The sequence below is a fragment of the Macrotis lagotis genome, chromosome X (genome assembly GCF_037893015.1).
Source record: "Macrotis lagotis isolate mMagLag1 chromosome X, bilby.v1.9.chrom.fasta, whole genome shotgun sequence".
Classification (NCBI taxonomy): Eukaryota; Metazoa; Chordata; class Mammalia; order Peramelemorphia; family Peramelidae; genus Macrotis; species Macrotis lagotis.
This window is the reverse complement of record NC_133666.1, coordinates 189,152,102-189,175,691: the sequence shown is the minus strand read 5'-3', so window position 1 is coordinate 189,175,691 and position 23,590 is coordinate 189,152,102. Positions and strand designations below refer to the sequence as shown.

At 35.0% G+C, this 23,590-nt stretch overlaps 1 protein-coding gene across 1 annotated transcript in view; it reads right to left on the bottom strand.

The window, feature by feature from the left end:
• Positions 1-4,414: 4,414 nt before the first annotated feature.
• The window catches only part of LOC141502949 (stimulated by retinoic acid gene 6 protein-like), a 93,830-nt gene continuing 74,654 nt past the window's right edge, over positions 4,415-23,590 (bottom strand). The window contains exons 18-22 of the mRNA XM_074207967.1: positions 11,912-11,967; positions 10,116-10,356; positions 9,135-9,334; positions 8,066-8,179; positions 4,415-4,820 (exon numbers count right to left, since the gene is read on the bottom strand). Of these exons, the coding sequence (XP_074064068.1) occupies positions 4,464-4,820; positions 8,066-8,179; positions 9,135-9,334; positions 10,116-10,356; positions 11,912-11,967 (968 nt within the window). The 3' untranslated portion in view covers positions 4,415-4,463. The remainder of the gene's footprint in view (positions 4,821-8,065; positions 8,180-9,134; positions 9,335-10,115; positions 10,357-11,911; positions 11,968-23,590) is intronic.

Here is a 23,590-nt window from a genome sequence, read left to right as displayed (position 1 = left end):
CTTCCTTTTAAAAAAGTTTTAATGGTGGCTTTAATTTTTAATCTAACAATCATTTCTGGATAACCTCCTCTTTCCCTATTCTTCTTCTGTAACAAAGAAAAATAGTTAAGAAAAAACAATGATGTATCAAGTATGATAGAATATGCAGCATTTTGCATACAGGTTCCATTTCTCATTTCTTCTCTGAGGACAAAATTGAATTCCATAATATTTTATTTCTTATTGGTGGGTTTTTCTTTATTACTTATATATTGTCATTATTTTTTAATTGCTGTAGTGCAACCATGATCTTTCAGCTTTACTTTATTTATTTATTCATTCATTTATTTTTTTATTTTTTAGGTTTTTGCAAGGCAAATGGGGTTAAGTGGCTTGCCCAAGGCCACACAGCTAGGTGATTATTAAGTGTCTGAGACAAGATTTGAACCCATGTACTCCTGACTCCAGGGCCGGTGCTTTATCCACTGCTCCACCTAGTTGCCCCCTCAGCTTTACTTTAAATTGTATATGTGCGGTTTATAGTTTGTTTTTCAGTGTCATTTCAGTCACATTTAACTTTTGGTGATCTCATTTTCTTGACCAAGACACTAGACTGGTTTGCCATATTCCTTCTCTCATGTTACAATTGAGAAACTAATACTAATGGTGAAGTGACTTGCCCAAGGTCACATAGCTAGTGTCTGAGGCAGGTTTGGATTTCAAACTTCCTGAATGAAGATTCTGCCCTGTATCATCAGTGCCATCTAGTTGCTGATTTATAGCTAGAGATTATTTAAAAGAATAAACTAGGGGAGGCTAGGTGGTGCAGTGGTTAGAGCACCGGCCCTGGAGTCAGAAGTACCTGAGTTCAAATCTGACCTCAGACACTTAATAATCACCTAGCTGTGTGGCCTTGGGCAAGTCACTTAACCCCATCTGCCTTGCAAAAAAAACTTAAAAGAAAAACCTAAAAAAAAAAGAATAAACCACTCTGGACAACTAGGTGGTACAGTGGATAGAGCACTGGTCCTAGATACAGGAGGACCTGCTTCAGATGTGACCTCACACACTTAATAATTACCTATCTGTGTGACCTTGGGCAAATCACTTAACCCCAATGTCTTGTAAAAAAAACCTCAACCCAAAATAAAATTACAAGTTCTATTAAAAAAAAAAGGAATAAACCACTCCCAGTTTTTTATATGTGGATAGAACTAGCCACTTGGTATATATAATTATGTCTTGGAGCCTTCATTATTTATCCAACAAACAAATGTGTAAGACCCCAACTCTTTTAAATTCTGACTGAATTGTATGGCAGCAGAAAAGTTTGCCTTCAGAGAACAGAGATTGAGAATAAAGTTGCTTCACACCATTCGCAGATTATTTTGAACTCTAAAACACTGCAATTGGTTTGCAGTCTATGGAAATGTCTCTTTTCTCATATCTTTTTTATCTGAATAGTATTTTATTTTTTCCCAATTGCTTGTTGAGTTAGTTTTCAACAATTTTTTGGGTAATATTTTATTTATTTGTTTTTCTAACTACATGCAATGGTAGTTTTTATCAATTTTTTGCAAGGTTTTGAGTTTCACAGTTTTTCTCCCTCTGCCCTGACAGAAAGCAATCTGATATAGGCTCTACATTTATAACCATGCTAAACAATGGATCCATACCGATCACCTTGTGAGAGAAGAATCAAATCCAAATGGAAGAAAGAAAACATTAGAGAGGAAAAAAGACAATCCATGAGACAACTTTCTAAAATTGAAGATAGTAAGCTTTGATCTTCATTTAAACCCTGCAGTTCCTTCTCTGGATATGGATGGTGTTTTCCATCATAAGTCTTTTAAAATTGTATTTGATTATTGTTCCTCTGAAATGAACATGCCCATCAAGGTTGATCATCACCCCCATGTTGCTGTTAGGGTATACATTGTTCTTCTGGTTCTCCTCATCTTGCTCAGCATCAGTTCATGCAAGCCTTACCAGGCTTCTCTGAATTCCCATCCCTCCTGATTTCTAATAGAACAAGTGTCCATAACATACATATACCACAATTTGTTCAGTCATTCCCCAGTTGAAGGACATCCCCTTGATTTCCAATTCTTTGCCACCATAAACAGGGCTGTTATGAATATTTTTATACAAGTGATGTTTACCCTTTTTTAATGGTCTCTTCAGGATATAGTCCCAGTACTGGTATTGCTGAGTCAAAGGGTATGCACATTTTTATTGCCCTTTGGCCATAATTCCAAATTGTTCTCTAAAAAGGTTGGATCAGTTCACAGCTCCACCAACAATGCATCCCAGTTTTCCCACATCCCTTCCAGCATCGATCATTTCTCTTTCTGATCATGTTGATCAATCTGAGAGGTGTGAAGTGGTACCTCAGAGCTGCTTTAATTTGCATTTCTCTAATAAGCAATGATCTAGAGCAAATTTCATATGACTATAGATAGCTTTGATGTTGCCATCTGAGAATTGTCTTTCTATATCCTTTGATCATTTATCAATTGGGGAATGGCTTTTTTTAAAAATGAATTTGACTCAATTCTCTCTATATTTTAGAAAAGAATCCTTTGTCAGAAACACCAGTTGTAAAAGTTGTTTCCCAACTTAATACATTCTTTTCAATCTTGGTTGTAGTAGTTTTGTTTGTGCAAAAGCTTTTTAATATAATCAGAGTAATCCAGTTTGTTTTTTATAATGTTCTCTATCTCTTCTTTGGTCACAAACTCCTCCCCTTTCTATAGATCTGATATACTATTCCTTGTTCTCCTAATTGACATATAACATTAACTTTTATAGCTAAATCCTGCACCAATTTTGATCTTATCTTGGTATAGAGTATAAGATGTTGGTTCATGCCTAGTTTCTGTCATATCATTTCCTAGTAGTTTTTAATCTAAGAATGAGTTTTTATCCCAGAAACTGGAATCTTGGAGTTTATCAAACAGTAGAGTACTACTATAGTCATTTACCTCGTCTCCTTTGCACCTAATCTATTCCATTTATCCACTGCTCTTTTTCTTAGCCAGTGCCAGTTTTAATAACTGATGCTTTATAATATAATTTTAAATATGATATGGCTAGGTCACCTTCCTTTGGATTTTTTCCCATTAATCCCCTTGATATTATTAACCTTTTATTCTTCCACATGAATTTATTATATTTTCTAGTTCACTAATTTTTTGGAAGTTTGATTGGTATGGCATTAAATAAAGGAACAATTTAGGGAGAATTGTCATTTTTATTATATTAGCTCTGCCTACCCATGAACAATTGACATTTGTCTAGTTACTTAGATCTGATTTTATTTGATTGAAAAGTGTTTTATAGAATATTAGAATAGAATCCGAGTCTGCCTTGGCAGGTAGACTCCCAAATACTTTGTTGTCTGCAGTTATTTTAAATAGGATTTCTTTCTATCTTGTGTGGCTCTATCTTAATAGTAATATATAGAAATGCTGGGGCATTATGTGGTACCATTCATTTTTGTAAAGTTTTTTCCCCTTCATTTTCCCCCCTCCCTCTGACACTAAGCAATCTGATATGTCTTACATGCATAATCATGTTAGAATATTTCCATATTAGGCACATTGTAAAAGAATCAGAACAAAAAGAGGAAAACCCCAAGAAAAGAAACAAAAGTGAAAAGAGTTTGCTTTGATCTACATTCAGACTTCAAGGTCTTTTTTCTGGATGTGGATGGCATCTTCTATCATGTTCTTCACAATTGTCTTTGAGCAATGGATTGCTGAGAAGAGCATAGTTGATCATCACACATTGTTACTGTGTATGGTGATCTGGTTCTACTTAGTTCACTCAGCATCAGTTCATGCATATCTTTCCATGTTTTTCCAAAATTCACCTGCTCATCATTTCTTACAGAACAATATTCCATCACACTATACCAGGGACTGTGCTAAGTACAACTAATTCTTGCTTCTTCCAGTCGTGGGGATAGGAAACTGAAGCAAATAGGGTAAAATGCAGGGATTTGTAGTGAGGGAAGCAGAGGAGGTGGAGCTGTGCCTCACCTCAGATTGTGTTCAACCCAGTTTGTGAGGATTGCACATAATAGCCTGTGCTACCTCTACTCGATTCTCACAATGCAAACCCTGACTCCAATACTGTTAGTGCCTTTTCAGTCATGGACCCCACCACACATCACTAAGTCAAATCACCTGCCCAGGGTCTCATAGCTCTTGAGTCTTTGAGGTCATATTTGAATTTGGGTCTTTTTGATTCTAGGCCCTGCACTCTATCCCTAAATGCCCCAAATTTATGAACTATAATCTCCTATTTTGCATTTAACTAACACAAAGACTGAATAAAATTAATTTTCAATGCAACTTTATTTGCACAATCAGGAAGTTTTACAATTATAGTTATTAACCATAAACTAATATAAGACTACTTGACAAGAATCTAAAAGTAGCATTCTGATTCCATATCTCAATTCAATTTTTTTTCCCCCCTTAGGGAGTGTTATTCTTGGGGAAAGAGCATTCAGAGAGGGAAAATGGACATTCAGAGGGGGAAAATGGATATTCAGGAGGAAAATTATCTTGTAAGAAACAAAGTAATTCTTCTAAATTTGTCTGGGCTTGGGTCAGCTTAAGCTGACTCTGGGTCAGATAATGCTTATCTAGATCATCAAACCCATTACTTAGAGAAAAGGTATTATAAAGTTCCTGCATGTCATAACAGGACTGTTGGAGCTTGGCTTGGAGGCTGATTGGGAAACTTTGGACTTTAGGTATGAGGTTGTTGAAGGCTGACTGTAATTTAAGGGAAAGGCTACGGGTCATGCCCAGAATGCAGATTTCCAGGAGCTGCAAGAAAAAGGGAGGACGGAAAGAACTTTAGTAAGATATAATTATTGTTCATTCTAGTACAAATTCCAAATTTCTGAAAAAAAGGCTTAATTAATAATGTCCTTAGCCTAATACCTCTTTAATTGCTTTTATGTAGATTTAGAAGCAATATATACACATGTATACAAAGATACCGAGTAGGCAATTAGAAATAGTAGCACATTTTAAAAATTCCTAATCTTTTACTTATTTCCTAAGGGATTGTGGGCAGGATGCTTTGTCTCTCCCAGCTGCAAAATAAATTAATTGTAAAAATTTTGCTAATTGTAAAAACTTATTTAACCTAACTTTCCTATTAATAGTTCCACATTCTTCTAGTCATTCAGGTTCAAAAGTCATCTTTGGATTGGGGTGGGGGGAAGTGATAGCAAAAGGGAAAAAATCAATTTCCAAGGTCTATTGATTAAAAGGATCTCCCTGTTGTCATCCTATCTTCATAACTTGTTAGCTAGACTATTTCAATAGCCTCATCTCTGACTGATTTCTTTATTTCAGACATTACAGCAAGGACAAGTCATTTTTGGAGGCTATTTGACTTGACCAGGGTCACACTACCAGCAAGTGCCTGAGGGCAGATTTGAACTCAGATCCTCTTGACTCCAGGATCAGTGTTCTATCCACTGTGACAGGTAGTTGCCCCTAAGGTTTCTTGATGTACTTCTGATCCATAGCAAGAACTAAAAATGATGTCAATGAGACTGGGCCTCAGATGTTGACATCCTGCTTCTATATTCCCTCCCATTACCAGCTATATGTTTATTGTCTTCCTCATTTTCTTTGGGCTGTGTCTGAGGGTTCTGTTGAAGTCAGGTCCTTCTCTTGAGTCATTTTTCTAAAGGATCAGCAAAGATGACTTAGATCTGAGATCCCTCAGACCCCTAAAGCCCTATCTACCCCTGTCTTCCTGTTCCTCCTGAAGTTCTTTTTGTATCATAGTAAGGAAGATTACATATTGAGTCACAAGAACCAAGTTTGAATCCTGCTTCATTTGAAAGGTCAGAACTTCTTTAGGCTCTAGTTTCTTCCTTTTACTAGATGAAAGGGATGCCTCTAAGACTCCTTTTAACTCTGTATCTATGATCTTTTGAGTATAGTCTTTCAGTCAGTAGGTTCTGCTATTTATGGAAGTCTAGCTTTCTCCTTGATGGCTCCTCTAGACTGAAAGTTCCTTGTCTCAAACACCCAATGCTGAGAAGGAAATGCTAGGAAGGAAAAACTGGGATACTACTTCTTTGCTCTCTTTCTGATACAAGTACTGCAATTCAACAAGCAATTTGTCTTTTGAAATTCACTCCTTGATATCTATTTACTTGTCATATCTGAAGATTAACCCCCATCCCAAACAAGACTGCTTGCCTCAGTCTTATCCCAATTTCTGCTTCCTTCAAATATCCTGGCCTTCTAGATTCCAGATTCATGATCATCATCACCAAGGTTCAAGTAATGTTGATTTAATAATTATTTCTCCTGCATATTAAAGAGTAGTCATTTAGCTATAGCTTCTTATACCATAGAAAATTTTTTTAAGAAGAAAGAAATAAAAGCCTCACAAGTTTCCCAAGAACCTTGATAGATTTATCTCTGGAATATCTTCCCTTATTCCCAATCTGACACTCTCTCTAATTTTCCCTTCTCATCTCAAAAAAAGCAAGAAGGCAAGGCATGTACCTTCTTCCAAAGGTACATTGTAAAAGCTAGCTTTCTGATACTTCCCATCCACAAATTATAGAATTGTTCTCACCTGATTAAAACTGTCATAATCCCAAGTGCCTGAATGATACTGAAAAATTTCAGTACTTTTCACTATGCTGGGGATTACCTTTCCTTCCTCTTCTAAAATTACCCCTTTTTTAGGACTAGCAGAGGTCCCTGTCCTCCATGAAATCTTCCCTGATTAATCTTAAAAATCTTTTGTTATATTTTTACCAGTTTATTTTTATATACTATACTACATACCTATGAAGACTACAGAAGTTATGAGTATCTATCCTCAAGTGAATCACAGATATGCTTACAAATTTATACTACTTTTCTGTTGACATTTCTAAGAGAACATTCACTAGAGCTTCTGAAGGATCAAGAAAGTTTCCAAGTCAAGTGGGGTAAGTAAATGAATAAGTAATTGGTAACTAATATGCTATTAGCAGTGTTGAGGTCTCAGGATTATGAATTTACCTTGAATTCTAAGAGTACATTTTGTGCTCTTTTCTTAGTCTGTTATGAATCATTGGACACAATTAACCCCATTTATTACAGTAAGTCAGATCTATAGTCTATAGGGTTTTCTAGAATATCATTTAAAATAGCTCTGTAATCTAAGACTTCCTTAGAAGAGCTTTTAACATGTTTAATATGTTATGTTAGGAATATACCATATTATCCACTAATTCATGTTAATCTAGTCTTATCATCCTCATTGTGAATATACATCAACTTCAGGTCTTACATAATGCCCAACACTCATTTTTGTATTTTCCCCCTTAGTTTTCAGCCTACTTCATTTCCACTACACCCCATAGGCACTTATGGAATCTATAAGATTCTACATTTCTCAACTATTCCCTTCTTTCTACTTCTGGGGCTCCCATCCTGAATCAGACTTTTAGTGCCTTAAACAGACTATCATGACAACCTCTCATTTAGATTCTTGATCTCTCATTTCTTTTTCTGATGTTTTCACAAGACAATCAAAATAATCTTCCTAAATTAGAAGCTTGTCCTTAACTTGGAATCTTTCCATGGTTTCCTGTTGCCTCTGGAATTTTTCATAATCCATTTTCCATTTACCTCTCTAGGTTTATTTTACTTTTCCTTTCCCCCTTTATATGTTCAATTCCAGCCAAGTTACCTATGTGATATTCCCCTAGAGCTGGGATTCTTACCTTCAAACTAGATACAATACTTACATGCCTAGAAAATACCCTTATATCTCTATGGCATGAGAATCCCCTGCTTTATTTCAAGGTTTAATTCTTGTATTCTCCTATGGTAGACTTTTCCTGATCCCCCAACTGTAAGTTCTCTCCATCTTTCAACATTTATATGTTAAGTTCTGCCTCATTGAATGTTCCTTGAAGTTTGAAACTACTTGGCCATTTGTAATACATAGGAACAACATTAAACAAATGTTCATGTGGTTATTCATCCAATATCCAAACAGATAAATTTGACATTAACATTACACCTGTCTATAAATCAGATACCTGTGTATCATCTTTCAAATTTTGTGACCGGCTTGTACTCCACCTGATCCATAGCTCAGATAGTGCCTTACGGTAATTCTGTTGATCCTCAGATTCTTGCTTGCTTTGATAAGTCTGGTGGAACAAAGCATTTGGAAAACTTGAAGATACAGATCTGCCTTATAATGCTGATCCTCAGAATGGAGCTATGCTAGATTTATCAATGAATCAGAAATGTATAATTCCTTCTTTGTAGTTAAAGCCAGGCTCTAATACATGCCATAAAAAGATAATTGCCATAGTGGCAAGACTATATTATGGCTAAATGGAATGTAGAAGACGACTTGCTTCTGCCCTTTTAACATCACCCCCATCACCCACAGATACAGCCACCCCTGTTCCTCCTGGTCTATCTTGCTATTTCTAGCAAGTGGGACTTAACTAATAAGGTAAATAGCAATCAAAACTTAGACACTCTTAGGCAGCATTGAGAGCCAATTTCTCTAACATAGGGTATAAGCTCTGACCAGAGCCAAAGGTTTCTAATATGATCAATTCTGGGCATTAGATATTTAAGAACATCATTGATTTAGTAGAGATCAAAAGAACATTCAGAATGTTGAAAGGCCTTAAGACTCATGTCAGATGAACAGACAATTAATATTTAGTCTGGAGAAGAGAAAACTTTAAGGCAGGATGTTAATATGATAGCCAACTTCAAGCACTTACATGACCTAAATGTGAGCAAGAGTTTAGATTTCTTTTTTTTAATCCTTTGCTGCCAGTAGGAAGAACTGAGGGGTGGGAGGTAGGAAATGTAGAAGCTATGGCCAAAGATAGCTTTAGTTTGTATAAAAGGGAATTATGTGTGAATGTGTGTGTGTTGGGGGGTGGAATAATGACTGGTGAGAAATAATGAATTAGGTTTTTAAACAGAAGGTTGGGGAAACTGCTTATAAAATGATTGTTATATAGAAGTTTTTATGACTCTATATGACTTTGAATGCTAGATGCCCTCTACCCTTCTAACTCAGATTCTATTAAAGACTGGTTGGTTTTAAAAGTTGGTTAAAACATAGAAAATCCTTACCAAATAAATTACTTCATAGAGGTGATACAAGAGTTTTCTGATGTTGTTCTTGGAACCTCTAATAATTTCCATAGCATTCTTATATGCCTGGGGCTGGAGGTTGCTTGGCAGAGAACCTAGTGATGTGTAATAGCCTTCGTTTCTTGAGATATCTTCTGCAAAACGATCTATTTCTTCCTCTGAAAAGTCCTCGAGATTAGCTATATTGAAAGTTTTGGAAAGCATTAATAATTCTCTTAGAATAACATATTTAAATGAATAAAAATTTATTAATCATCTATTAGGTACCTGTGCTATGAGCTTGGGGGTGGGGTAACAAGAGGCAGCAAGAGAATCCCTTCCCCCCCCTTCCCCTCCAGGATCTTACAAGACAATAGGAGACAATAGGCAAATAAATATATGCAAAGCAATATGTATGGTAAATAGAGCTTTTCAGAGGGAAAGCACTGAAATGAAGAGTGAGCCTATCTTAGGGACCTTGATAATCCATAGGATATAGTTCTTTTGCTTCTATTGGAAGGAAAGTTAGCTGTGCTACATGACCAAACCCATAAGGACAACCAGTTTTCCTTACACCAAGACTTTAAGCACTAGAATCACAAAACAGATTCTCATTCAAGGCTGAATATGTAACAGCTATGAGACTGTACTCTTAAACTTACATACAAATGAATAATATTTTAAAAAATATTATTTAAGGCAATGGGGTTAAGTGATTTTCCCCCCAAGGTCACACAGCTAGGCAATTATTAGTGTCTGAGATTGGATTTGAACTCAGGTCCTCCTGACTTCAGGGCCAGTGCTCTATCTACTCATCGCCTAGGTGCTTCTAATATTATATTTATATTTAAAGGAAGCTAAATGACTTAGTCATAGACTACATCAAGAACTAGTCAGGAATTAGACTATTTTACATTCAAATGCAGGGATTGGATAAGGGAGAAGAATTGCCAAATTGTATCTGGCTTGATAATCACTGACCCAGGTCTGGGAAGCTTGGGAGGTATTTGTCCATGATTGCTTTTAATTCTTCCAGAGCTTGTTCCTCTTCTTCGATTTCAGTCAAAATTTTCTCTTTTTCAGACACAGATTCTGTGCTAATACCACTGATATTTGTGGCATTGTCCTTGTTTGGGGAATCATTATTGGTTTTTGTTAGTGAATCAGTTTCTTTCAATGGTTGAGTTTTGTCAAGTATGATCTCTTTAGGTGAATCTTCTTTCTGGAAAGATAAACAAATTGATAATGCCTTAGGCTCTTAACATCCTTTTGCTTGGTACCATCCAGTGTTTTAGCTTTTTCATTTCCCCAAATAAGTTCTGGTACATGCTGTGTTTCAATGCAAACTAGTTTTGGGGATCTACATGTTCCATTATTTCAACTTTTTTGATGCTTGTAGGGAAGTCTAATCTAAAATTTAGAAATGCCTTCACAGAATTCCTAGGAATTGAGAAGTACCGACAGGATCAACCTGAAAAAAGGTCAGGAAATGTTCCCATATTTTTATCTCTAGCAGTGGTTTTTCTATAAAGTTCCCAATCACATGCCTTCTTATTCAAGCTTCTTAGACAAGTAAATTGCCTTATTTATACCCTTATAAATATTTAGCTTTCTCAAGTTTCTTTCAGTAATTTTGCAGCACCCTCTTACCTAACACTACTTAGAAGTTGTGGTCATAAATTAATTTTGTTTGTCTTTTAACATTGTTAACATGAAGGGCAAAGTTTAATAGCACAAAAAAATGAAGAAGTTCTTTGAAACTACCCATTTAGAAAATGAGAGAATAGAGGCATATTTAGTTCTGAGAGAGGAGAGTCAGAGAAAGTAGATAAGAATCCAATTATATGGAAAAAACCCAAAAGTTCAGGTTAGACTAAGGATGGGTGGTTTATAAGATGCTAGCCATAAAGAACAGAAACCAAGGGAAACCTAGAATTATGAACACATAGGATAGGTGGAATAGAAGAGGTTCCACAAAAGAGTTCAAGGTTCATGAAGTTTGTTGTGACCTTTCCTCGCAAAAATGGGGTATCTGCCCCTTTACTAGCAATTTGCTTCATACAGGCATACTCAAACCCAGTTTCCTCAGTTGTAAAATGAGGATGAAAAATAATATCTACCTAATAAGTTTTTATAAAGATAATAGAAAATACCATGGTATATAATATTCACTTATTAATGATAACTCTATTCCTTTTCCAAAATTGACTTGAATGTTGTGGTCAGTTACTACTGAGGACAGGGTATGGACTTCCCTCTCTGGTAAATGAAGAGGTCTTGATATTTTACTTATATTAACCAGATTTAACCTTCCTGAGTAGTTTTCATTTTAATTAATGAACTATTTCACCAGTAATAGTTCACTCCCTAGATGTTATACCAGGTCCAAGTTTATTCTTTTTCTGTTAGCTTCTCTGTTATTTATCTTCTTCAATTTTCTGCCCTTGTTTAGTGTAGACACAACAAATATATTCAAGATTGCTCTGATTCAATACTCACTTTAAAAAAGAAGGAATTTGTATAGAGACCATCTTAGCTCTTGAATTCAGCCTCGAATTTAAAAGAAAATTTAATTTCAAGTGTTAGGAGGGCTACATCTACTGGAAAGCCTGTAAAAGGTCATTATGGACTGTGTTCAACATACCTAGGTTTTCTAAATACTTATTTCTTATAATGAACTCATTGTCAAGCTATAAACTAAGACATTTTTGAGATATTAGACCCAGGATGGGATTATTTTCATAGAAGAATCTGAATTTAGATTTAGTAAAACTTACCTCCTCTGGTACCTGCAGTTCGCTCATTCTCTCTTGGCTGGTAGGCTCACTTGAAGCTGAAAATAAAAGCATTATTAGTTAAAAACTAGAAGTTGTTAATGAGCATAGTCTCCAATAAGGTAAACTAGTACCAGTAGCAACAAGTCTTCGAGTCAACCAATTAAACTACCACATCTAATTTTTCCTTCTGCCTTTAAAAATGATAAATTCAAGGGAAGTGCCCTGTTTTTTTACAAGAAATGATTACAATGAATTCAGAGATTGATTACTCTAAAATTTATCATTAAGATATTTAATCATTCTATTCTGTTTAGGTGATTTACAGCAATAATTCTCCATTCTGGAACTCAATTTGATGCTATTCTTTAATGCATCTTTTTTTTTTATTGATTGTTACAAATAAAAATGTGTTCCATCATGCTATTATAGAAAGGGCATTGAAAGACTAAAATTCTGCTCTACTAATTACTTCCCTTGTGAACTTAAACAACGACTTTCCCTTTCTCTGGACTCAGAGAATTCATTTGTAAAATGGAGGGGCTAGATGAGATGATCCTTCAAATCCCTTCCAGATCCAAATACCATGATTATTTTCCAGCCTTAGTTCGAGCACAAATATAATAAAAAGTCTGAAAGCTCCTGTAAAATTAGATTATTTGTAGACTATTTTTTCCTGGGAAGAACAGTACACTAATATTTCTAATAAAAGAAAATGTTTTATTTTATTATAACATTTATATTACCCAAGTCTAGTACTTAGAAAATTGTTTCTCCTGTATTCCTAGACATCAGGGTTCCTAGGTTATGTCAATATGGTGGTGAGGGACTTTAGTTTTCAACAATCAAAAAAAACTGTTTTGGCTCAGTTTTGAAAGTCATCAAGAGTTACTGAGTGAGATTATTTTAATTTTACTTCATTCCTGGTCAACAAGAAGGAATTTTCTTTAATTTAGTAGGCAAATTTTGTTAGAGTCAAATTCAAGTTTAAACTCATTATATAGCCAGTATTTTCATGACTATCTCTTCTTTCAAGAATCTGTAAGTGCATCAGAGCCACTTCCACTCAAAGCAATGTTCACTTACTTTTGGAACTGAGCTTTTCCACAATCCGTTTTGCATCATTAAGTAAATCAGAGACAGACTTCTCCATCTGTAATGGGCTTGTTCTAGTTCCTGAAAAACAGAGGTTCTTTTTGCCAATAGCAGTTGTATGGTCCAGGCAACCCTTCCATATACCAGTAGTCCAGAGCTATATCCACATATTTTTTCCTTCCTATTCCAATCTAAGAGGAAAATATGACTAATCACACGAGTCTCAAAGAGACTTTATATTATATTGGATAGAAATACTCTGGGGAATTCCATCTTAGCATAAGTATACATGTTCTTTCCATTATATACAGTAATGTAAAGAACACTTAACTAGGACTTAAAATACTGGGTTTGATTTTGAATTCTGCCATAGCTGTCATGTTGGACAGGTACTTTTAAGAACTTGGTTTGTTTCTAGGCATTACAGTGATTAGAGAACCAGACCTGGAGTCAGAAAAACAATTCAAATCTGTCCTCAGTTGCTTACTACCTGTGTGATTCTGGAGAAGTCACTTTACCCAAGTCAGTTTTCTCATTTGTAAAATGAGTTGGAGACAGAAATGGCAAGCCATTCTAGCATCTTTGCCAAGAAAACTCCAAATAGGGTAACAAGAATCAGACATGGTCTGAAAATGCCTAAAAATTTGTTTCTTATCTGTAAGATGGAAGATAAATACTTGTTCTATCTAGCCATAGGAGAAATTAAATGTGAAAATCAAGCAAATTATTCAATCTATCCAAAAGTGTGAACAAATGATCCCAAAATTTTGTGCCTTGGTCAAAATGGAGGAATATTCAATATCCAAGAGGGATACAATATCAACTGCTAACCCTGTATCCTTTGAGATTTACCTTCCCAAACCCCTCCTCATTATTTCCCTAGCCCTTTTATTCTGCATTTCTACATGTTCATAACAGTATTAGGTGCCATAATATTGCAACTTGGGGTCTGAGGGTGGTTATTTGGTGGTCAGAGAAAGAAAAAAAGGAAAGTTCATATTGACATAGTAGAGTACAAGGAAACCTTTCCTCATTCCAAGTCCAAGAATTATTCCACCTTGCCCGAAATAGCAATGCAAAAATAATACGAATGTGATCTGATGGTGCAAATAGTCCTGAGCAATAGTTTGACTTTCAAAAGTTTTGCAAGAAAAGAGGGCAGCAGTTCAGAGCTTGTGTGAGGATGAAGAAGACCAACAAAGGGTTACCAGAAATGTTATAGTGACTGTATGGAAGTGCTGTATTAAATCAAGTCTGGTGATATGGCAGGCTTGAAAGGGGGAAAGCCCTGTATCTACTACCATTCTAGAGATTGTGTACTTCCATGTTTCCACTTCACATTTTAGAAGGTTAGTTCCTTTCCAAAGGAATTTGTAGTCCCATAGACCACTTACAATCAGATCTTACTTTTCCTTCTGTGAACTCATGAGGAGAGTCAATAGTCAACTAAGAACTGCTTATTTTCACTCAAATTCAAGTCAAAGGTGTAAATACAGCCACCCCCCAAAGTTGTTAGCTGAGATTTTTTTTTAGTCTAAGTTACTTAAAAAAACCAAGTTGAAGAATTGACTTTTTCCCCAGGAAAATTAAGAAATTAACACCTTTCAGCCTCTATTTCCCCATCTGAAAAATGGAAACCATCACCAGGCTCATGGGGGTTATAAGGATAACATGTTATTATCATTATCTGCTTCCTCTACCACATCTAATTGAGGGGGAGAGGTCCAGAAGGGTAAAGAGAGAGAATCAAAGTACAGGGGTCTCTATGTCTTAAATAGTATGCAATTATGATTACATAATGAGAGAACTTGCTGGTTTCTGTCATTATCTGCACCAAGATATGCAATATTTAATCCCAAGTACACCCTTGATCTATGTCTATTTTCCTTTCCCAGTGACTTTGGGATTATTGAAAAGTACTTCAGATTTTTCCCCTTCAGTTTTAGGGACATTCTCAGTCATCTTCTTTAAAGCATGCTTCCCCCCACAATCCACAAACTAAAATAGATGTAACAGAAAATTAACTGATTCAAAATGATGCTTGCTATAGAGAAAGATTTAGGTGGAAATCAGTTTGATACAAAAGAGTTTATTGTTTATTGTCTTCTCTGTAAACTACTCATTCAGTTTGAGATCAAGTTACAAGACCTTTTCCTTCAAGGAAAGGGTGCTCATTTATGAGAAGCATTCAATTGTTATTATTAATTTTTCTTATTAATAAGCATAATTGAAGCTTCTTTTTCTTATATTTTGGTTCTAATCCTTTTTTGGACATACAATAAAAACCCTTCACTGAACTTCAAATAGACAATTTCAGATAACCTCAAAGGTTCTCTACTCAGCTATAGTATGATAACCACATGAAACTCTTGCAGGATGTTTTTCCATTATATACTTCTTTAAAAGGAAGCTAGTATTCCTGTTTGGGGGGGCACTCCCATTGAATTAAAGAACTAAATGGTTCCACACAACATCTCTCATTCTTCCCACTTACCTAGTGACAATCTCTAATAATACAGCCACAGGGGCTTACTTTGACTTTCTCATCATATATACACTTTGGTGGTGAGTGGGAGCTGAACCTTTATCATTGGCAGATGAGGCAAATAAACAATTACCAAATGAATTTCAAATCTAGGTGCCAATGAAGGCTATGAGGTGGGTGGAAGAATTAGGAAACCTGAGTCAGTGACTTGAAAGGGTTTACATTAGTTCTCACACCTGTAATTATTTGTACTGACAGAATTTCAGAAACTTTTCTTACTTTTCAATCTGTTTTTTTAAACATTTCTTTATCTTCCATTTTTATATTTTTCTTTGGGATACTTTATTTTATTACCATACAAGTAAGTAGAAGCTTAAAAGATTTCCAAATGTTTCTTTCTTTACAAACAGTCCTCTGGAAAATAGGCCTATTTTAATTAAGCATAGAAAAACAGATGTTTATTAGGTACAATGCTCTGGGGGCAAAGAGGTGAAGAAATAAGGAAAGATAATAAGGTCAGGGGGGATTTCATTAGAATTAATGATCCTTTCTTCTTTCTTTCTGTAAGGATCTGGTCAGACAGGTGGTCCATCTGCCCTTAGAAAGTTCTGCCTGATTGATGGTCTCCTCTATCTACCTTACTAATTAAAGTGATTTTTTTCCATCATTCATATATTATGGCAAAAGTTGGTCTCTGCATAATGATGGTAGAAAAGTAATTGAAATGAGAAAGGTTAAGAGAAACTAGATTGGTGTCTGGAAGTCTGGAAGTTCACTTGTAGAAGACAGAATGCTGTATATATTTATATAAGTAACTATGTAGAATATGTGTAAGGGAATATGGGGAATTACTTGTAGTTGGGAGGAAAATTGAGAAAGGTCTAATGTTCAGAGTGGTGCTGGAAATTAGTGTTCGTAGATATTTTAAAGGAGTGTATATAAGGAGCTTTTCAGGTTGGAGGTAATTGAGTGAAAAAGCAGATGGGTGTGCTATGTTACAGGTGAGGAATCATAAAGAGAAACATCTATCTGAAACACTGAATGTGTGAAGGGAATAATGTATAAGTCCAGAAAGGTAGGCTGGAGCCAAGGAGTGAGTTGCTTTTAATTGCTAGACTGAGGAGTTTCTATTTGATCCTATGGATTACAGGAAGAAGCCATTAGAGTTTATTGAGTTGGGAAATAGCATCTTCTGTTTTAGGAAAATAATTTTGGCAATTATTTGGATGATTGGAGAGAGGAGAGACGGAATGCTGTGGGTCTAATTAGGATGTTTGCTGAAATAACACAAGTGACAAGGGTTGAAGGCTTGAACGAGAGCTGTTACAGTGTGCCTAGAGAGGAGGGGAGACATGCAAGCTATCCAAAGATGGTGATGCCCTCAGTACAAATAAGAAAGTTCTGAAGTGTTAGACTCTGGCAAGAAGATAATGAGTTCTGTTTTGGGACATGGGGAGGTGCCTTTAGAATAATCAGTTTGAAATGTTCCTTAGGAAGCTGGTGATAACAGAATTGGAACTTAGCAGAGAGAGAAGCAATAAATCATGTATAGATCTGGGAGTTATCGAGAGAGAGACATGATCATTAAACCTTTGGGAGCTGTTGAGTTACATTGGTCTCTAGTTATGTGTCGCCATCAATGGATAGGAGATTAAATTTGGAAGTTTTTCAAGATCATAAATGTGTATTAAAGAGAATACTTTGGTTTAATGAGACTATAACAATAAGATTTGACATTTATATCACATTATGGCTTATAAATTGCTTCATATAAATTATCATGTCTGACCATCATAATAGTTATGAAGTAGGGCAGTTATTATTATGATTCTTTTTTATAGATAAGGAAACTCAGAAAAATGATTTGCCAAAAGTAGTTTTAAGAATTATGAATTATTATTATTAATTATGAAATTAGTTATATGCCATATGAAATAGTTTCTCAGCAAGCCATGAGAGTTGACCAGTTATCTAGATTGTGCTAGAATTTAAAACTAAGAGTTTTCATATAGTGAAAGAAATCATTTGATCTGCATAGTGGAAGGGAAAATATTCTCTCTTCAAAAGTCATCTGGCAAGGTAAAAAAATTATACACACATACACATATACATATACATAGAGCAGCTAGGTAACACAGTGGATAGAGCACTGGCCTTGACGTCTAGAAGACGGGAGTTCAAATCCAGCCTCAGACACTTGATATTCACTAGCTGTGTGACCTTAGGCAAGTCACTTAATCCTGATTACCATCTTCTCCAGGGCCATCTCCAGTTGTCCTGATTCATATCTGACCACTGGACCAGATGTCCCTGGAGGAGAAAATGAGGCTATTGACCTAGCACAGTAACCTCTCACTCAAATCAAATTCATGTGTTTGTCATAGCATCATCTCCTTGATGTCATGGCCTTCTTTGAGAATGAAGGACAATTATCTATATGTATTCATGTGTATATTTAATATACATACATATTTAAAATATAATATATATATATATATATAATATAATGCAATAATATACAGATATACATAAATACATGACATACTTAAAACACAATAATTCCAAAATAAATGCTATACTGAATTCAATGGAGCATTTACTTTGGAATACCAGGCTTTTCCTGATTGTTTTATACCAGAAAGTACTAGTATGATGGTACCAAAGAGTCTAGCTAGGTGTTCAGATGAAATCTATGTTTCCTTGTGGCCTTAGGAACATTGATTGAAAAAAAGATTCTTTTGAGAGCCATATTGACAGCTTGTGATATGTTTGAAAACTAGGAACTTCTGACCTAAGTGTGATAGATTGAGTTTAACTATCCAGGTGCTATAATTTCATCTATTCCAACGTCTTCACAAACAGTTCTGATTGCAACTTGTCCATCTTGTATTATTTTTGTCCAACTCCTCCCATAAGTTTGTCATAGACTATCCACCACCCCAAAGACATTTTTCACTTTCTTCTGACATTTCTAGGTCATGTTTCCAGTAGGTTTCTCTGGTTGTCCATTGTTTGTCTCTTATGTTCTCATGTTGTGAGAAGCCCATATCCTCTTTGCATCATACAGTTCCTTTTATTCATATTTTTTTTGGAGGGCCTCATTGGTTATATGTGATAATTTGCACACAACCACTTCATAGTTATTGTCATCTGTGTGATATTTGTTTTCAATTATTTGGATATAGCCACAGTCCATGCATTAGGGTCAAATAGAAATGTTGACATTAAAAAATGGCTTTTGTTTTCATAGGAAGATTTACCTCAGTAAAAGGGGATTGCGGTTTCCCATGTGCCCTTACTTCCCTGAGGTAGAACTTTGGACTCAATTCACTGTCCTTCTGTACTATCTGTCTTAGATAAACTTACTAATGTTCATCCAAAATCATGTTGTAATCTGGACAATCAATACTGAAACATCAACATTTGTCCACCCAGACTCTTTTGAGTGAATACAGATCTCTTCCAAGAGGCTTTCCAATTCAGATAACACAATGTTATTCACAAAAAAGAAGCTATATGAAGGAGCTCACTATCCACAGGACTCTGTTGTAACATAGGATCTGTTCTAACATAGTCTAGAACAATTTTGGGAAGCATACCTTTCCCTAGCTTTTGTCTTGTCTTATGTTTTTCATTAGAGAAATGTTAAACAGGATTTTATTTTTTATTTATATATTTTTTATTTTTATATTTATATATTTTTATATTTATATTTATATATTTTAGACACCTTTGCCCAAGGGCATATACAGTTTGTAAGTATCTAAGAATGGATTTGAAGTCAGTCATGAGGACTCCAGGGCAACTGCTTTATCTATTGCTCCAACTAGCATCCCCTGAACAGGTTTTTTAAAAATATATATTCAAGAAAACTTGAATAGGGCTGATGTGTAGATGGAAACCTATAATATGGTGTTTTATTTTTTTATCAAATACTTTTCCTATAATCAACAATCAATAAACACAGTATGTTGTTAATATTATCAACATTGGCAAAGGTGTGGTCCCATTCATTGTTGAATATCACTTGGAAAAGCTTCCTTATTTCTTATGAAGAACCTCATTGAGAATTCCTTTGATTTGTGTATAAATGACTCATAAAGATTTTGTATAGAGGGGAGAGTAGAGAATAATAGGTCTGGAGTTATTGATGTGTTGGTTGCCTTTTTCTATATTAATAATAAGATCCAATTCTTTTTATGCAACTTTAGAATGTTTCCTCTCTTCAGATACTATGTATATCATTCTTTCAATGCTTTCATAACTGTCACCTTTAACATAGATCACATTTAAATAGTTTTGTCCAATCCAATTACTTTTTAAATTTTTGTTCCTTTTAATAACATACTACCTCTTCTATAAGTGCATCTAGTATTATAGCAGTATGATTCAAATACAATAGTTATTTTTACAAATATCTTCATCTTTTATTCTATAGTCTTCTTTCAGTTTTCATCCTTAAATGCCACTTCTTCCTTGTGTTTTTGATAATCATTTATTATTCTCTTAATAAAATCCTACAAGTGAATTTATATTATAATCCGATGTTGCCCTTGATAGCATCTTTATCCTTGTGACAGATAAATAGGCTTAAGGCAGTTTTTGGGATCTTTTCTCTTCTTTGAGACCATCAATCTGTATAGATTATAAACTTCTGTCTAAATTATTACAATTAGTGTCATTGATATCTTTGTTGTCAATTTCTCATATTTTAAGAGCAATTGATTTAAATAGCTCAGGATTATTTCAATTATCTTCCATTTTTTCACTTATTTTTTTTAAATCATATTCTGATCTTAGTCTCAATAAATTAATGGTCTAACTGTTCACAGACACTTAACTCAGGGAAAAATTCCTACATCAGAAGTCTTTTCTTATCTTGTTAACCATGTCATGTTATTGTATTAGCTTGCCATGTCTGGTATCTGGCAATTCTTTTTTTTTTTTTATCAAAACAATGTTGAAGTTACAGAAGCATGAGACTTCTTTATAACCTCCATGTCTTTGAGTTTTCTCATTCTTCTTCCTGATACCATACTTTCATATTTATATTTATCTACATCCACATCTATCTCTATCTTCATTTTTTTACCTTTGCAATGATAACAAAAACAAATCAGAGTATATGATAATTTCATTTGAAGGTTCTCATAAAGTTCATCACAGATCTTCTTACCTCTTTGTCCTCAGTGACTATTTGCATGAAAGTCATTATTATTTTCATGATGTTCTTTCTGCTAATACTTCTTACAATATATTATTGATCAATATATGATTGTAATAAATAGTGATCAAATATCCCATAACAATGTTTCTAGTTACCTTTGGGTATACTTTAAAATTCACTTGTTTATTCCTTTCTTTTCCTCCCCAAAGGGTACCTGTGACCCATCCTTAACATTTTACAAATTCTTTTCTTCTGATTTCAGTTATAGCAAGAATATCAAGATTGATAAAATTTAGCTTCTTCAGCTCTATGCTTTTTTTTGGTAATTGTATGAAGATCTTACATATAGAGTAACAGTAGTCAAAGTTACATAAAAATACTGAACTTTTCATATAGATAGTCTCAAAACTGATACTTAGCTTCCTTTTTCTCTTTTCTCACTACTTTTCACCAATAAACAGAAGTAGGAGGCGCTATCAGAACTAATGACCATTTCTTATTTTTCTTTGTTTCATAGGTTGCCATGCCTCCCCAATATATATATATATATTTACACACATACACATATATGAATAATATCCACATACATATATATACACCTAGTAGTATATCTATATCTATATCTACATCATCTACATCAACATTTACATCTCTCCATCCACATCGTCATCCACATCATCATCTACATCATCTGTATCTCCACCATCCACATCTACATCTGCAGCATCTGCACCCACATCTCTTTCTGCATCCACATCTTCACACCCACATCTCCACATCCACACCCACATCTCCACATCTACATCATCTATATCTACACCTATCACTAGTTACAGGCTATTGTGTGGGGCTGGATCTCTGTGCACAAATGAATAAAAGGGCAAAATAGTTTTGTGAGCAGGGTGCCTTAGTGTCTTGTGGGAACTGGGAAAGATTTCATGAAGAGGCTGACTCTGAAGTGAAATCAGGAATATGAAGAGGTTGCAGAGAGGAAAGAATGCTTTCTAAGTATGGGGGACAGAAAGTACAAAAATGGAGAGCTGGGGAATGGATTGGAAAGTACTATGTATAGGGATTCCTTGTTATTGTTGTTGAGTTGCTTACTCTTTTTTCAGTTGTATCTAACTTTTAATGACCTATTATAGGATTTTCTTGGAACAATTGGTAGAGTAGTTTGCCATTTTCTTCAACTCATTTTACAGATGAGGAAACCGAGGCTCAGAGGGTTAAATGACTTGCTCAGGGTCACCCAGGCAGATGGGTCTTCCTGATCCAGGCCTGGCTCCCTATTCACTGTTGCACCTAGCTTCCATAGAGGCATTCTAGATAATAGCTTTAGGAGTTATGGGTTGTTGTAAAAAGTGTCCAGGAAAAATTATGATTAGTCATAATATTCTAAGAGTTTTCTAGGTGAGGCTGAAGAACTTCAAACAAACTTTTGCATAAATGGAGGTGTCTTTCAATGTTTATTTCAGAATTCCCCCATCTTAATTTAGCTACAGAACACTATTTTGCCTGAAAGCATTGATGAACTCATAAATATTTTTGCAGCATGTATCATATTTTTTCAATAAAAGGGTATCAAGGAAATATTGGAGTAAAAGAGAATTAGTCCTGTTTTTGTGTCTTCTCTCTCACATCACAATTATCTAGATAACACTGCTAGAACTGAAATGTTCTCATAAAACCATAAGGGTAGGAATTGTATTTGTTTTTAAAATGCCATTTCTAGCATAGCACCTGATCCCTATTAAATACTAAATTAAATAATAATGTTGATTTGAAGTAAATCACACAAAACTCCAGGACACTGCAGGATTCTGAAAAAATGCCTTTTGATAAATACTGATTTCTACTCCTCTTTGAATGAATAACTGGGTCAATTAAAAAAAATAAGTGTTTTTCTAAGTGAATTAAAATACATCCTTGTCTAGAAGAATCAGCATTGTACTATGATGCTGAATTCCTTATACCTAACAGATTGATTAAACACTTTCCTGGTTACTCTCAGGTATACCTGCTATGTCTCTGTAAGAGTGTACAGTAGAAGAGCCAGATGGTGACATAATATTTTGGTCTACTTATGGGCCAAATTCTACCAGTAATCATTGGACATGTTTGAATGAAAGGGCATTCATTAAGTGATTGCCATGTGTGGAAAATTCTGCCAAGTTCTGGGAATACAAATACTAAAGTAAAGCAGTCCTTGCCCTCAGTGAGCTTCCATTCTTCTTTTTTCCTTTTTTATGGTTCCATTTCAAATAGATTTTGTTCTCTAGAACAATATTTCGTTTCTAAATGTTTATAGTCCTGAAAAAGTACGTTGTTCATTTCTCTTCCTCTGCTCACTTTCCAGTATTAAAAAATGTCTAGTCTTACACAGCACCTAAAATGCTCTTTTTAACTTGCCACTTGTCTACAAATTTGTGTTGTTCAACTTTTGAATACTTGTGTGGAATATCTTCTGGTGGATTTAGTTCATTTCTTCAGGGTTGGATCTAGACTCTTAAAAAAGTATCTTCAGACAAGGTTGTTCCACCACCTGGGAATCCACCAGCTCTCTAGTCATGACCCTTGTACTCTGGTATAGCTTAGTATGTTTGGGGTCCCATACTGTCTCTATTTCTCTCTGCTGATGTTCAATTATTGGTTATCTGGTTCTTATCCAATCAGGAATCATTTTATTATATGTGTCAAAGATTATCTGTCTCAAAAGAGGCCCAATGACATTATGAGGGTGATGTCTTGATTTGAATGTAAATTGGGTATAAATGAGGCAGAGTTGCAGAATCATCAGCCTCACTCTCTCCTCCCATTTGCTCTTGATGTAAATGTTGAGTTCATAAGAGACCAAATGAGAGACAGAGGGATGAGAGAGTCAGAGACAGAGAGAGAGAAAGGGTAGAGTCTAGAACAGCACTTTGGTTATGGGGGC